Source organism: Echiichthys vipera, assembly GCF_963691815.1.
Source record: "Echiichthys vipera genome assembly, chromosome: 14".
Classification (NCBI taxonomy): Eukaryota; Metazoa; Chordata; class Actinopteri; order Perciformes; family Trachinidae; genus Echiichthys; species Echiichthys vipera.
Genome location: NC_139839.1, coordinates 14,328,061 through 14,343,095, shown reverse-complemented (window position 1 = coordinate 14,343,095; position 15,035 = coordinate 14,328,061). Strand labels below are relative to the sequence as shown.

Genomic DNA, 15,035 nt, shown 5'->3' with positions numbered 1-15,035 from the left:
ATGTTCAAAATTTAACTGTAGCCTAGGAGGCCTAGAGGACAAAGAATGAGATAGTTCAAGATGTAATGTATACAAATGTTAATGCTTTAATTTGTACTTTTGGGGAGAACACCGTATTAAAGAATTCATGAAACCCATGTGATGCCCATGCTTCATTCATTGATGTATTCTGGATAAAATTGCTCATCCATTTTTATCACCTACAGTGGACGGTGGTCCGCCTGCCCACAGTTTAGAGAAGCTGGATGGGTGAACTGACAGAGAAGCGCAGCAGGTTAATGTATTTTAGCCAAGAAAAAAGCTCAAGGCAGTTTAAGTTTAGGCTATAGAATATTTCCACTGCTTTAGCTTTCTGCCAGACAGCCCAGTGAGTTTGTGTGAGATTGTGTCACTGGGCAAAGCCACAGACTCAATCGATAAAAGCATTTATTTTTTTGATCAGATATATCATATGCAATATAGGCAGTATCGGCCTATATTTATTTTTCCTCAAAACACAGGAGTCGCTGGTCTACCACTGCCTAGATCAGTTAAAATGTTATTTATTCACGCATTGCCTATCTTTTCATTTCTAAAAGTATTTTGTCGTTTGCCACAGATTCATATACATATTCATATATAGATTCATATAGTTTATACAAATATGTTCATACTGTCAATGAATGTGTGAATGTCAAGAGGAAAAGGAGGTCAAGGCAACAGAAACTATGTGAGCTTGAGCTGTATGACTGAGAATAAAGCTTCAACAGTTTGTTTTAAACATTAAGTGTTTAATTCAGTATCAAAATATGCAACTGATCAACATGAACTCCCATTGATCATAGAATTCGATAGAATATGATCAATGAGACACCATCATAAAGTTTTAACAACAGTTTTATAATAAATGTTGTCAAAGACATGTAAACCATGTTCACTACTCTGTGTTAAATCAAAATCACATTGGTTGGACGTCTGACCTGACTATATAAACCATTTCTGTGATCACTCTAAAATGTTGACCACACAACAATAGCATTATCTCACAGCCTGAAAGTTTATTTCTTCAAGGCGCCACAGAAAAGTACCCTGATCCCATTCAATTCATGTTATATTTAGCTGTGACTTTAAAGGGTGAACAAGTTGAAGGTATCACTTCCGCATGAAGTGAGATATGATATCCATGGGCAGGGGGAAGATGATGGTGGAGTTCTTCTCTGCTGCAATGGTGTTGAGAGTCTGCAGGTAGCGGAGCTGCAGAGCTGACGGAGACTCTGCAATCACGAGGGACGCCTCCTTCAGGGCCCGAGATGCATTCATTTCACCCTCTGCTGCAATTACCTATACGAAGATTTTTTTAATTTAAAAGTGAGATTAGGATGGCTCACACTAGCCTTAAATGAACATGAAAATCAATTAATGCATTGCATTTTACAGTAATACATGCAGTAGCATAACACTGTATGCATGTACTGTGTCATGCTACATGTCCTGACCTTGGCTCTGGCCTCTCGTGAAGCCTCTGCTTCGGCAGCCATGGCTCTCTGCAACTGATGCGGCAACTTCACATCTTTAATCTCCACTCGCTCCACCTTGATGCCCCAGTTGTCTGTGGCTTCATCCAGGTTGGACTGGAGGAGAGAGAAAGAGGAAGAGCTTACACCTGTAGTTGATGCCCTTATTATTCCATAACCGACTACGGATGAAATTCACATGGTAAGCATTAGAGATGAAAGTCTAAATGTATTTCACAATTTTTGAAAAACAATCTACTATGAACACCTATGAACAAGCTTCTCTGTTGTTCCCTGTACCTGCATGCTGTGAGCTATGCCCTCACGGTCAGACAAGAGCTCAGCCAGGTTCTTAGTCCCCAGGACATTTCTGAGAGTGGTTTGAGCCAGCAGACGGGTGGAGAAGTCAGCATTAGACACGTTAGCCACAGAGGCGATGGGGTCACTGACCCGGAAGTACACCACTCCGTCCACAGAAACTGTAACTGAGTCCTTGGTCAGGATCTATAGTTGAAATACATGACAGTTTGTGAATATGTCCACAGATTTGAACCAAAATCATTTTGTGTTGCTCTGCGTGCCAACACTACCTCTTGTGGTGGGATGTCAAAAGAAACTGTTCGCAGATCAACTTTTACAAAGGAATCAGTACAGGGCAAAACAAAGAAAATCCCTGTGGACAAACAGGAGACAGCATGAATTTTCAGTTGCTAATAAGAAAATGACATTACAATGTTGCATCATCTGAAATATATTTTAGATTTTTTTTTTAACATAGACATAATCAGTGTTATACCTGGTCCTTTAGCCTTCCTGTCTGTAATCCGGCCCAGCCTGAAGATGACGGCGCGCTCATACTCCTGAACAATCTGCAATAACAGCAGCGAGACCCCAGCGCAAGCTCAATTCACATTTGTAATAAAGGAAGTGGTGTTTTACTACATTTCAACTGACTATTCAAAGTTCACTCACCTTCAGACAAAACCAGATGGTAATGGGGAAGAGGAGAAATGTGAAGATGCCAGAGAGTATGACTATGATCCAACCAACACATCCCAAAGCCCCTGTCCGTTCAGCTAGAGAGAGGGGAGGACAACAACAAAGTGTGTTTGAGTGCGTTTGGCATACTGGGAAATCACTAAAACAAATATGAAATGGAGAGGAAAGAAACAAGATCCAATTAACTGGGGCATAATGAGGGGAAATATGAACATCTGCCATAAAGATCCAGAAGCTTACTGATTTAGTGGAGGTGGTGTCCTTTGGCCTTTGTACAAGACAGGAGTAAAGGAAAGCTTTCAACCCTCACCTTAAAAGGTCAACACAATATACATCGGGCTACTAATAGTGTCCTTGATATCACAATAGAACATTATCTGTTAACACGGATAACAGCAGTTGATACACAGAGAGTCATGCACAATTAGAGCAAACAGTAAAACAGCATGCAACACAATCTCTGGATGTAATAAAAATAAGTCATTAAGTGAGAGAAAGGTATTTACATTTGTACCGTCCGTGCCATCATTTCCAGCTCAAATGATGCTTTTTTAATTGTGCATCATGTGCAACCAGCCATCACATTTCACAATGAATCCTTTGTGGTCAGTGTCAACCTCGTGTTTATAGACAAAACAGCTGTCAATTGGATGTAGTCACACATATTATAAGCACATTTGACTTTGACCGTTCATACCTCGGCACCCTGCAGTATTACACTGTCATTGGAAGATGATTATATTTTAGTATTTTGCAAAAAAGCTTCAACTTCACGGCCTGTGTGCCACTTTAGTTGTACTGTCATTTCTGTTTTTCTTTTAACAACATTGTTTTCTCTTTCTAGGTCAAACCACAGGAAATACGGTTTCCTGAGAATGACTGTTGCACTTAGCTGAGCATAAACACACATTAGAGGCTTGCAAAATCCACTCCAGATGATTCACATTATCTATGACAGTTAATGGAAAAGGCCTGATAGTTTGAGGATTGCAACACTAAAGTCATAACTTACGCTGTGCCAATCTTCATTATATCTGCTTATTTTTTCAATTAAATAGTTTTTAAAAAATGAATGAATAAATACAATAGCACTAGTGCTGTGTTTTTTTTTTTTTTTTGGTGGTAGAAATTCTAATTCTAATTTTACATAAATCTTCATAATCTGTGCACCCAGTCACTGTATTGTTGTATTTGTGCTATATCACTACAAAAAAAAAAAAACACCTGCGTGAAAGTGGATACATGCAAATGGTTTGTGTACACAGCACTCTATGTCATATGATCCTGTCCAACAGGGTGGAGATGACAAAGACTGATTATGCTGCAAAATTATATTATATGAAAAGGAGCCATTATCAGCAACCAAACGAAGGGCATGACAGCTCGTTGTTCACCTGAGTTCACAGAGCATGGATACACACACACACACACACAAATGAAAGGGGATACACACAAACACTGAGTCACATGCTTTGGGGACTCTTATCTCAGTGACATGTGATTTCTGTTTCTATGACGATGGAGTTCTACTTTGCCCTATCCTCTCGCGCTGCTTTCAGCCTGAACAGGTGCACTCCTATGTATACAACACATATAATACACACCCGCTCAAACAATGGTAATGTACATTCAACATGGTGCTGATGGTGGAGAGAAGAGCAAACAACCCCTTTGTTGATCAAGTCTTACACCAAGTCTGTGTTAATAATATTTACTTTTTTTTAACCACAGTCAGTTAAGTAACATTAAAACTCAACAGAAACGATAGTAGAATAATTGTGGTTTATCGTACTTACATATTAAATCATCTTTGCTCATTCCTCTTCTCTTCTGGCTTTCCATTTGGTCCTCCATTTCCATGTGCTGGTTAAAACTGAGAGGGGAAGTGTGTTGAGAGACTTTGTTAAAGTGTTTCTGATCAGGAGGTAGTCGCCCAGCCTTTTAAAGCTGTAATGCTGCCATTGAATTCAGCTCAGAGACGGTGTAGGTGTGGCTCTGAATCTGAGTTGATCATCAACAAAGTGCAATTATCATGATGGTAATATGTAACTTGATAATCTCAGTGTTAGGAAAATACTGTATAGTTAGTGTTTCATTGAAGAGATCCTGACCTAAAACAAATCCCATTTTTCACTTAAATGAAGGAAGTAGTGCAAATACTGGTATGAATTATACAATAGGGTATTAAACGCACTTTTTCCCCCATTGTTGCTAAGAGATTACTCGATATGCTCTTTGCATAGTCAACCCTACCAGTGCCATTTACATATTAAAGAATACATTACTGATGGTACTTCTCTGTAGAAAGCAGAAATGCAGAAGTAAAGACTGCACTTCTTCCTGATTTCACCTCCTGTGATTCAATGTTTGATGGTTTTCCAGAGATATTAGTTCAATTTAATGAAGGCAGAAAGAACAGAAAGGGAACATTCAAAATGTCTTTTAAAGAGACGGGCATCAGAGGGATCATCATTTGCTGATTGGGATGAAAACTATTTTTTTTTACACATTTGCGATAGTACACAAGAACCTATTTGTTACATTACCAACACTAGTTTTCCTTTAGAATAAATAGCAAGGTAAAGAACTTGAAGTGAAATATTTTTTAGCATTACTTAGTAAAATGATAGAAATTAAATAAATGTGAGCATTTATATCATAATTAAAACAGACCAATTATTACAAATAGCAAATATATATAAAATCGAATCAAATGTGCCTAATTATTGTTAAAATTAAATAATTATTACAAATCTATGTTGATTTATAATAGGATTGGTTAAGGAGATAGTAGCGGACAAAGTATGACTAGAATGGAATATTTTGCAATAATGGGAAAAGCAAATTGTTCTAACGAGACCTCATGACTAGGTGTTGGAGTCTCATGACTAATATACACCTGACTGACCATGATAATGATCATGATAAGCTCTGTGTAGAGCCCTAAATGGACTGTTTGTAGGCTGTAAAACAATTATAATACTTAAGGTTGGATAAAAAAAACAATGAAACAAAATACAACAATCATCACATACCAGTGGAGATATGTGTTTACCACAGCCTTCAGTACAGATTCAACTATGTAGTCACTTTTGAGAATGTATTTTGTAAAACATTTTGAAATATTTCACAACTAGCCTATTATTTGAGTCTCCATGAACCTTTACTTTTGACCGTTACTTTTCTGGTACAATAAACAATGTCCATGACGATGTGTTTAATCCAGTGCACTTGAAATTTACCAGACTTTACAGCCTCTTTTGATCTTGACCCTTTTTTTTTATTAAAAAGTCACATAAATTGGTGATGATTGTTACACCTCTTCAAAAGCTCATAACAGCTGGCCTTCAACTACATGTCTAGCTGCCATTATTTATCTACACATCATTTTGTCCAACTCAAGTAAATCTATTTGAGGGGCTTTGTTGATAGCCATGGCGTGACACAGAATAGAGATACAGCAACCAGCAGTTTACTGAGAAAATAATAAAAGAGGTGCAAATACAAATGAAAAAAGGGCAGAACAAACAAAACACGGGGCAAAACATGTATCTATTACTCTTAACTGTCTCTAGGTGTACAGAAAATGAGGTAAAATGATAGTTTTCACTATGTTGCAAAGCATTACTGAAGAATACAGACATTTGATATCTCGAGCCAATATATGCATCAACATATGTTTGTTCTCAGAAACATCTGCATACAGTACATCTGGTCAAATACTGTATCAATAGAACTAGCAGGGTGATATCTGTCATGAACACATAAAATGTGAATCACAGAGTGTGTTCAGTGAAAATAACACAAACATGAGGTGGAACTGATAAATGCAAGTTTTTGTTTACAACACTCCCACCCTTGACAAGCACAAGGATTCAAAAAAAATGATTATGGTGTGCCCTCTTCAGAATATGAATGCACCATTAAGCTCCAGAAGTCACCTAAAATGTCATGTCAAAATACAGCATTCACTTCAGGAATATCAGTCAGTATCACACACATGTCCTTTCCACTGAGACTGGACATGTAAATACTACATAAGGATACTGTCAATTCATTACATGGCATCATGTACATTTTTCAATTTAATTTCTATAATTCATTATTCACTAATAAATGTTGATAAACTTGATTAAAAACAGCCAAGTCCAGCTAACATTAAAACCAGTCACAGTCTACTTGTAAAACCTAACAACTGATATTTACAACTGTTCACTTTGAATAATATAGGAAATATGCCATCTCTCCCCCACATACTATTGCAACAGTTTTCATGATAGTGTTTCTTGTATTAAATCTTTTTGGGTAATAACATAAACATTATTTGAACTCTTCAGTCCTTTGCTCTTCTGGATTCAAGGTAAAACACATGACTACTGTCAACTGCTGAGGGGTAGGGCAGGGTGTACAATATGTGGTGTGTGTGTGTGTGTGTGTGTGTGTTTGATCAGTGTATTGTGGGTTTTACTGCCAACCCAGCTGTGGGTGCAGGCCTGGTTGGAGGGGGAAGGGGTTTCCTGGGCCTGGAGGGTAGTTGGGGAAAGTGTTGGGCTGAGGAGGAAAGCTCTCCAAAGCAGATGAGGGATGAGCCTGGAACAAGACAAAGAGATCAGTTAGGCTTTATCAAGCTGACATTCAAAATCATTTTACCCTGCCAGAGTATAGTGTGTGCGCGTGCGTGCGTGCGTGCGTGCGTGCATGCGTGTGTGTACCTGCAGCAGGGCAGACTGCATGGCTTGGTTGTGGAGGCCACCGAGGGAAGCAGGGGAGGCGGAGGGAGAGAAGCTCGGTACCCCGGGGAAAGACAGCAAGCCCGGGAACCCGCTACTTCCTGGAGGCTGGAGTCCACTGCTCAACCTTTAACATGCAGAATACACACAGTTATTTTAATTATAATTTCATCATTTTCCACATTACTCTGTATCTACTGAGTTTTATAACATGCTTCTAAAAGTGCTTACAGGTCACATCAAAAGTTGTTTTTTTTGTCTTTCAACGCATCCTGGTAGATGGAAAAACATATTTCAAGAGGCCAAAGGGCTCCTAATGAGTATTATTTTTGTTTTTCTTTAAAGGAATTGTGGAAATATGCATGGTGAAAGATAATATGACAAGACCAATATGCCTCTTATATCTGTTTGAGTATAAAGCAAGAGCCAGAATCCTGATGACGTGGCATAACAACTGGACGAGTACCAGCTCCTCTTAAACTCATTAATTAACATGTTATATCTGGTTTGTTCAATCTGTACAAAATAGGTGTGTAAAATAGCCCATTGTCTGTTTTACAGGAGGAAATGTAATCTATATGACCAGTTGCCAGGCAACCAGTGGCGATTACAGGAAGTTACTGCTCTCATCTTACTCTCTGCCACAAAGCCATTTAGCGCATTTACCAAAAATCAATATAACTACAAGTCTGTATAACTGTTCCTTTAAGTCTGTGTGCATTGTGCGAGTATACAGTATAAAAGTACCAAAATGTTTTTATATTTCTAATGAATATACAAATGTACTGTATGTGTTCAGAGACTTTTTCTATGTGTGCCATGGACTTGTTGTATTTTTGCCATGGTATCGAAAAGAGGAATCGAGTGTCATATTTTTTTGCACTAGTATTGTATTGACGTTTGATATTATGGTATCATGACAACCTTTTTCATATTTTCATACTTTTAAAAGTAAAAGCAAAATAATAGAATAAAATATGCTATATGGTTGGATCTGTAATTTATGTTTAGTGTTCATGTGTTTATATTTTTTTAATTGTTTTATTTTTATTTATCTTTTATCTGCCCACTTGTAAAATATGTTCGATTGCTGATGTGTATTAATTGTACTATATAAATGAAGGTACCTTGCCTTGTCTTATTATAATATTGTCCCATTCCCCAAGTATAACTTGTTTGCTAATTTAATAGGCCTTGCAAGAAAGATACCACCTGCCTCTTGAGTGCTTGAAATGTCAACAAAAGGTGAAGCTTGTGCAACACTTGTTCCCTGACAAGATAACGTGCTTAATATATGGCAACAGTAATCACCTAGTAGCCAACTGGCAAAGAACTCTTTGAGACAACACAAACCAAAGTCTAGGCCTGACACTCCAGAGTAGAAGAAGTGGACTTTGCACTTAGATGCAGTGTTTCCACTTATAAAACCTGAAGTGGAAAATCGATGTATGTGATCTATGACACTCTTTTTTCAAGCCATATTACACGCAAGTGGAAATCAGTGACGTGTTCAAAGAAACAGGTTACTAGAAATGGAGAACAAAATAGGACTACTTTAACAGTTAGCAAATTAGCATACACAGACCTAAATTTAAATTTGGTAGCTCCCATTGTCATTGTATGTAGGCTAAAATAAATATCAGGAAATCAAAGCTTCATTTTAGATTATCCATAAAAACATGGCTTCTATAGACTTGGCAATAAAAATGTTCACATACCCAGGCTGGAAGTTGGAGCTGAAAGCAGACGCAAAGCCTGGTAAAACTGGCGATGATGATGGAACTCCAGCTGCAGCTGCTGCTGCCGCTGCTGCCGCTGCCTGCAGCGGTGCGACCGATGCTACTGAAGCTGAAGAGGCTCCTGGCAGACCCATAAATGAAGACAACACAGGACTCCCAGCACCATGCCCTCCTGAAACCCCCAACCCTGGGAAGCCGGCTGGGCTAGTACCAGGCGGAAGGCCTGGGAATATAGACTGGGCAGAAGTGAGGCCCAAACCAAAAGGGGAGGCCGCACTGGCAACAGCGCTGTGCGCTAGCCCTGGGTACATGGAGGTTTGTGGATGGTTAGAAATGTTTGTGGTGGAAGCCATTGTGGCCATAGATGATGGCATGGAGGAAGGAGGGAGTGAGGAAGAAAGGGAGGAAAAGGGGGACAGGCCAGGATAATGAGAGGGTGCTGGACTGGAGGAAAGAGCTTGGAAGCCAGAGATAGCAACGGCATTAGAGAGAGAGACTTGAGGAGAACCTGAGGGGTGTGACAGACCCAAGGAACGTGCCAGGGCAGCCTGCGCAGAACCTGGTACCACAATAGAACTAAGAGATGGTGTACCAGAGCGAGAGGTGCCTTTGAAAGCGGAGGGCACAGGGCTGTTACTGCCACTGTTACTACCACCAGTGTGTCTGTTCAGGACTCCGGCCGCGGCCATGGCAGCCTGCGCAGAATGAATGGGAGAGGGTTTGGGACTGGGGCCTGGGGTGGAACAATTTGGAATACCTGGAGTGGATGATCCAGAGGGAGTGTAACTTCGGATCACTGAGCCAGAGGGGTTACCTGCTTGTTGGTGTATGCCAGGGTGGGTGGGTCCTAACTGGTGGTCTGTGGAGTGAGAAAAAACCCTCTGCTGAGTTGAGCCCATGGAGTTCATCTGAGATAAGGGGTCTGAGCCACTGCGGGAGGTAGCAGGGGTGCCTGGTCGGGAAACGGTATGGAAGGGGGAAGGGGAGAAGCCCCCGCTGCCGGGGCCCGGAGTTCCACAAGGGGTGCCTGAAGGGGTGTGGGCTTTAATGACAGAGGGTGTAGGTGTAGCATGGCCACCGGGGGTCTGTGGGCCTGCTTTGATCACAGATGGGGACGGAGCAGGGGAGGGAGAGGGGGCATTAGGGTTGTGAGAGGGAACCATTCCGGGGAAAACTGGTGTAATAGGGGTTGTGGGGAGTGGCTGAGCAGGAGAAGCCTGAGGTTGGACAGGGGTAGAAGGCGTGGACCCATGAGGAATGAGGAGGGGCCCGCTGTTGACTCCAGGTGTGGTATTCTGCGGATTGCCTGGTTTGGCGTAACCTGAAGGGAGGAAAATACAGGCGTTGGTCAAACAGTTAATCTGAAATGACAACTGCTCTGATCTGTCAGGGTGTTAGAATCCACTAAGAATAATCAAAAAAATGAAAAACATTTAAATAGCAACACATAGCTGCATTGAATAAAATATATATTTTATTTATGATCACTAGTGTTATTGTTCAAAACCTATTCTGTTTCAGGATACAGACAGAATAGGTTTAAACCAAACACACTCTAGAAAAGAATAGAGGCAAGATAAAGCAAGGAGGAATGGCCAGAGAGCATACCAGCATGAAACTTATTGCATGGAAATTCTAACAATTTTCAAGATTGGAATAAGTCTTCTTCTTACCTTTGGGGAAATGTTTGCACTTATGTCTCTTTCATCACACACTGATTTGGATATTTGTCAATTTAACATTGATACGTCTTTGCGTGTTTGACCACATATCTCCCCAAAGGCCCCAAAAGAGGTATTTCAACTGTGAAAACTGATGATGTAAAAAAAGGTGCCACCGAAGCGATGCATGTTAAATGCCAGCACGCAGCATGATTCCAGAAAGGGGAAGATTGAAGACATTAGTTTAAATCTATTCCCAGTCCAGGCAACCAGAGACCCAATCCCTACAATTCACCAAAGCATACTTCTACATTGACTGACCAGAAAACACAAGTACCTGCGATACAATGTGACAGCCTTGCAGAAAAATGTTTTTGAATACCGTTTTAATTGTTTGTGTTTTGATACCATTCTGTGGTGGTGTATTGGACTGTATTATATGGAAAAGTATTGAAATGTAATTTTCCCATATTGTCTACTTCACCTATATATTTGGCAGAGAACAAATACTGGATTACATAAAATGCATAACACCCCGATAAAAATGACGTAATGACAGAACTGAATAGACATCTCTCCAACAGAACAGTTCTAAATTAAAGCAATCCAATACGAAGCTGAATTGAATTGCATTCAAATATAATGGGGGCTGGGGGGTGTATTTTTCTGGTCACTCAGTGCACTCCAGAATTAAAAAGCACATTCTTCCCCTGATGAAGCCATTAAACTTGATAAGCGCAGGTAAAGCAGCATGCCAGATAGTTAGGCAGCAAGCTTCAATGAGAGTCTATTCGCCGTCAAACACACACACACACACACACACACACACACATACATACATACACACACACACACACACACACGCACGCACGCGCACACGCTCTCTCCCATCGAATCATACCTGCTACTTTGTGGGTGGAGTTGTAGGGGGGAGGGGGCACGCTGGATGTTATAACCCCTCCCATAGAAACAAGGCCTGCGTTGTTGTACGCACCTGAGTAGCAGTTACAAATATTAACGGTGTCCATCACAAATTCATTCATACACACACACTACACACACACACACAAACACACACAAATGTGATCATCACATACAACGCACCCCACGAATAACCTTTCCCTCAACCAATCCCAACATGCCTAATTGTGCCTAAAACTAAATTCCTTAATAAAATTGTTTGAGAGTCCCCTGTCTTACCTCTGTTATATTATCATTGACAAATTCTATGTGTTCAATTACAGGGCAGGGTGGGACAAGGTAGGAAGAAGTGTGTGTAAGAGGGTTATTTCTTACTTGGTGCGATAGTGGCATGGGGTCGGCACGGTGGTATAGGGTAGGGCACAGGCCGATGAGGGTTGTAGGACGAAGGAAACTAAAAAAGGATAATAAAAAATATATATAAAACACTGATCAGCTGATTTTGTTTAATTATCTGAACTTCTGTGTACGGAAAGAAAAAAATTGACATGTACATTATATAGAAATAGCTGGAGTACAGTGTGAAGAGTTCATTTCCATGGTTATCACCTAAATTTGAATGGTGACCGTCAATGGCTACTTACTCGTACAATATATATTTATTTCTGTATGCACTGCCATTATTCTGCTTATGCCCTTTATTGTACAGTCTATACTCCAGTCTATTTAGCTCTATCGCTGTGGTGTATCATTAACACCACGGCTTGACATGTAGGTCAAGTGTTTTTATCATGTGTACGCAATGTAATTAGTCATGTGAGGCCTCGTCACAGAGTTATGACGTTTCTTTGGGGCACAATCACATCATCCCAGTCGGTGATTCTCATTCTAGTGCTTACAGGTTTGAATGGTCCAATAATACGAGCAGAGATTCCTTTCCCATCAAGACCGTTAGAAGTGTCCTCTTTCTTCTCGCTTTCTTTCTTTACTGGAGGGATCCCCTGTAATCATAAACAGAATACATTTATACTACTACATGGTTAGGCTTTTTTTGAGCAGGCAAAACATTGCGCCCCATGCGGCATTTTTTTCTGCTATCTACTAACATTAAAAATCAAAAGAAAAATAAATAAACTCAGCATTACTATTATATTTTTCAACCCATTTAAAAAAATGTATACCACTGACAAACATAGCAAAATACATAATAAAATATATATCTTTGTAAGAGCCATGCACATACTTACAGGGAATGTTCCACTGACCAGGCTGGGTCTGCCTTTAGGGTATGGATTTCCAGATATAATACCACAGGATGAGATCATGGCTACAGGAGCCTTGCAGCCAACCTTACATACCTGGTGACATATGAGTAGTATTATTTATAACTGTTTGCTTGTGTTCAGAGCACGTACTACAAAGTATAATTATCAAGGATGTCGAAGAGAATGAATGTACAACGCATGTACACCGCTTTTCTGAAAGTTCAAGTCTCAATCGCTTTATTATTTTTTAATTGCTTCAAACCGCTTGTCCCTGTACATCTTGCTAGGCAACTGTTGTTCCTTGGGGCTTTATGGCTACCGGAGGGATTAAACAAGGTCTTTTGATACCAATGAATAAGATAACTAAAAAGAGTTTCTATGCTAACCTATCTAGAACACAAACAACACCATGAAGTTGAATTTGTAAAAGGGTACTTACTTGCTCCAGTATCCTGCGAGCCCGCTTCTTCTCAGACAAGTGTATGCGAAACAGATCCTCCACAGGGCGATAATTTTGGGCATCTGAAATGTTCCTGTATGGGAACAGAAATCCAATATTTAACAAGTAACTAATTAGCCTTACCAAACAGTCTGATATTACAATAAAACAGGTACTCACAAAGCTATTAGTTCCAGGACAATCAGTCTGTCCTTTGAGAAGGTGAAGCAATTTAGGATGTTTGCAACTTTAGTTGTAGGGATTGCAACCATTTTCTGAAAGCAACAGTAGGATAAACATATTTAACAACCACTTTAAAACATGCCAATGACAGAGAGATGTGGCAATTTACTAAATAAATAAAAACTTTTTACAACTTCACTCATATTGACACTGTGTTTGTTTTGTCACAATTGAATTATATCCCTTTTTAGAAAAGATATGAATTAATGTGATCCATAAACTGGTCCCAAATCTTAAACCCCATGTTACTCACATGCTGCAGCGCTTTAACTGCTTTGATCTGTGGCTCTGCCCATGAGAAATACTTCAGTATCTCCATCACCTGCAGGTGTAAAGACAGTGTTAGAGCTGAGCTAGGGCTGCAATGCTCTACAGTAGGATGGAAGAAGTTTCCTCCATTAAGTCTCTACTCATGAAAACACATAAAAGCATAGCAAATACATGTTTATCCTCAGTGTGAAGTGATCTAATAAAGCATAATATAACAACACACATATACAGTACTTAAGTATTTAATACTCCCAGATTTTTACCACATATGCACTGCATACTTATACTTATGACAAGAGTGATTTTGATCTCTGATTTAATATCAGACAGACCCAATCTTCCCCAAAAAGATTACATTTATTTTGATGAATAACCTTAATGCATGCAGTAGAGGGACAAGTGCTTTGTGACATTGTGAATATTTTACAAATGTGTGGGAGCCCCGTCTATCTACTAGTGTGGTAAACATCGCATAGCTGTGGTGCTGCCGGGTCAGTTACCTGCTCACTGGAGAAATATCCATGCACCTGCTCTATGGCTTTGATCCGCTGATCGGTCAGGACGCACTGCAGCACAGAACCAAGAATTACTAAAACCCCGAAGTTAAAAAATCGGACAGACAATTTGGGATCAGGACGCTCCTTACCTTTCTGATCTCATCCAAGACTATATCAAATGATTTCTTATCCATGTTTATTGATTCAAACAAACACACGTTCGACTCTTTGTCAATCAAGTTATTATACTATGTAATTGGTAAATTCGCGATTTTACAATACACCAGTTTTGCTGATTTAAGTTGCAATGCATGCAGATGATTTTAAATCTAAATAATGTTACTGATCCAACATTTCTGATTTAAATTCATAATGCTGCGAAACCATTGCATATTCGCTGTAAATCATTACTTATGTAGTAAAACTGCATTGTCTTTACAGTCCTTATATATACAATACAACTTTCACGCTCGCGAACAATGACTTCCAAACAAGAAAAGCAGTGTCTGCAGTGCAGAAACCTGTCTGCACCAGATCTGTCCGCAGCTAACAACAAGCTAGTCAGATACAGCTAACTAAATTCTGGACACAGCTCAATAAATATACACTATAAAATGCGAAAAAAATATTCGCACTTCGGTTTGGTTTAAAACCAGTGCTCGTGATGATTACGATAGGGACTGGAAAATGTAAATAATTCAAAAATCTCAAAATAACGCGCTAGGAAAAATAGTAGCCTTGCTAGCTTCCACTGACAGCTGGCGCTAGTAACGTCAAC

At 39.7% G+C, this 15,035-nt stretch overlaps 2 protein-coding genes across 2 annotated transcripts; both read right to left on the bottom strand.

Annotated features, from left to right (window-relative positions):
• Nucleotides 1–758: 758 nt before the first annotated feature.
• On the bottom strand, nucleotides 759–4,389 carry stoml3b (stomatin (EPB72)-like 3b). Its single transcript, XM_083926388.1, has 7 exons — nucleotides 4,289–4,389; nucleotides 2,466–2,569; nucleotides 2,290–2,362; nucleotides 2,084–2,166; nucleotides 1,794–1,997; nucleotides 1,476–1,610; nucleotides 759–1,320 (listed from the first exon to the last, which is right to left on the bottom strand). Exons 1-7 carry the CDS (start codon nucleotides 4,350–4,352, stop codon nucleotides 1,132–1,134), a joined length of 852 nt encoding a protein of 283 aa, XP_083782514.1. The 5' UTR covers nucleotides 4,353–4,389; the 3' UTR covers nucleotides 759–1,131.
• Nucleotides 4,390–5,819: 1,430 nt separating this feature from the next.
• On the bottom strand, nucleotides 5,820–14,994 carry proser1 (proline and serine rich 1). Its single transcript, XM_083926767.1, has 12 exons — nucleotides 14,407–14,994; nucleotides 14,261–14,326; nucleotides 13,744–13,812; nucleotides 13,428–13,522; nucleotides 13,248–13,341; nucleotides 12,791–12,901; nucleotides 12,443–12,544; nucleotides 11,919–11,997; nucleotides 11,524–11,616; nucleotides 8,941–10,282; nucleotides 7,205–7,349; nucleotides 5,820–7,082 (listed from the first exon to the last, which is right to left on the bottom strand). Exons 1-12 carry the CDS (start codon nucleotides 14,449–14,451, stop codon nucleotides 6,957–6,959), a joined length of 2,367 nt encoding a protein of 788 aa, XP_083782893.1. The 5' UTR covers nucleotides 14,452–14,994; the 3' UTR covers nucleotides 5,820–6,956.
• Between the last annotated feature and the right edge of the window lie 41 nt (nucleotides 14,995–15,035).

Excerpts from the sequence above, each read along its gene's own strand:
- stoml3b (XM_083926388.1), bottom strand. The coding sequence starts at position 4,352 with ATGGAAATGGAGGACCAAATGGAAAGCCAGAAGAGAAGAGGAATGAGC. Across the intron at positions 2,167-2,289 it reads CAGGAAGGCTAAAGGACCAG|GGATTTTCTTTGTTTTGCCC; the intron begins GTATAACACTGA and ends GTTTGTCCACAG. Across the intron at positions 1,611-1,793 it reads GCATAGCTCACAGCATGCAG|TCCAACCTGGATGAAGCCAC; the intron begins GTACAGGGAACA and ends TCTCTCCTCCAG.
- proser1 (XM_083926767.1), bottom strand. The coding sequence starts at position 14,451 with ATGGATAAGAAATCATTTGATATAGTCTTGGATGAGATCAGAAAG. Across the intron at positions 11,998-12,442 it reads TTATTGGACCATTCAAACCT|TTTCCTTCGTCCTACAACCC; the intron begins GTAAGCACTAGA and ends ATCCTTTTTTAG. Across the intron at positions 7,350-8,940 it reads AGCTCCAACTTCCAGCCTGG|GTTGAGCAGTGGACTCCAGC; the intron begins GTATGTGAACAT and ends TGCATGTTAAAG.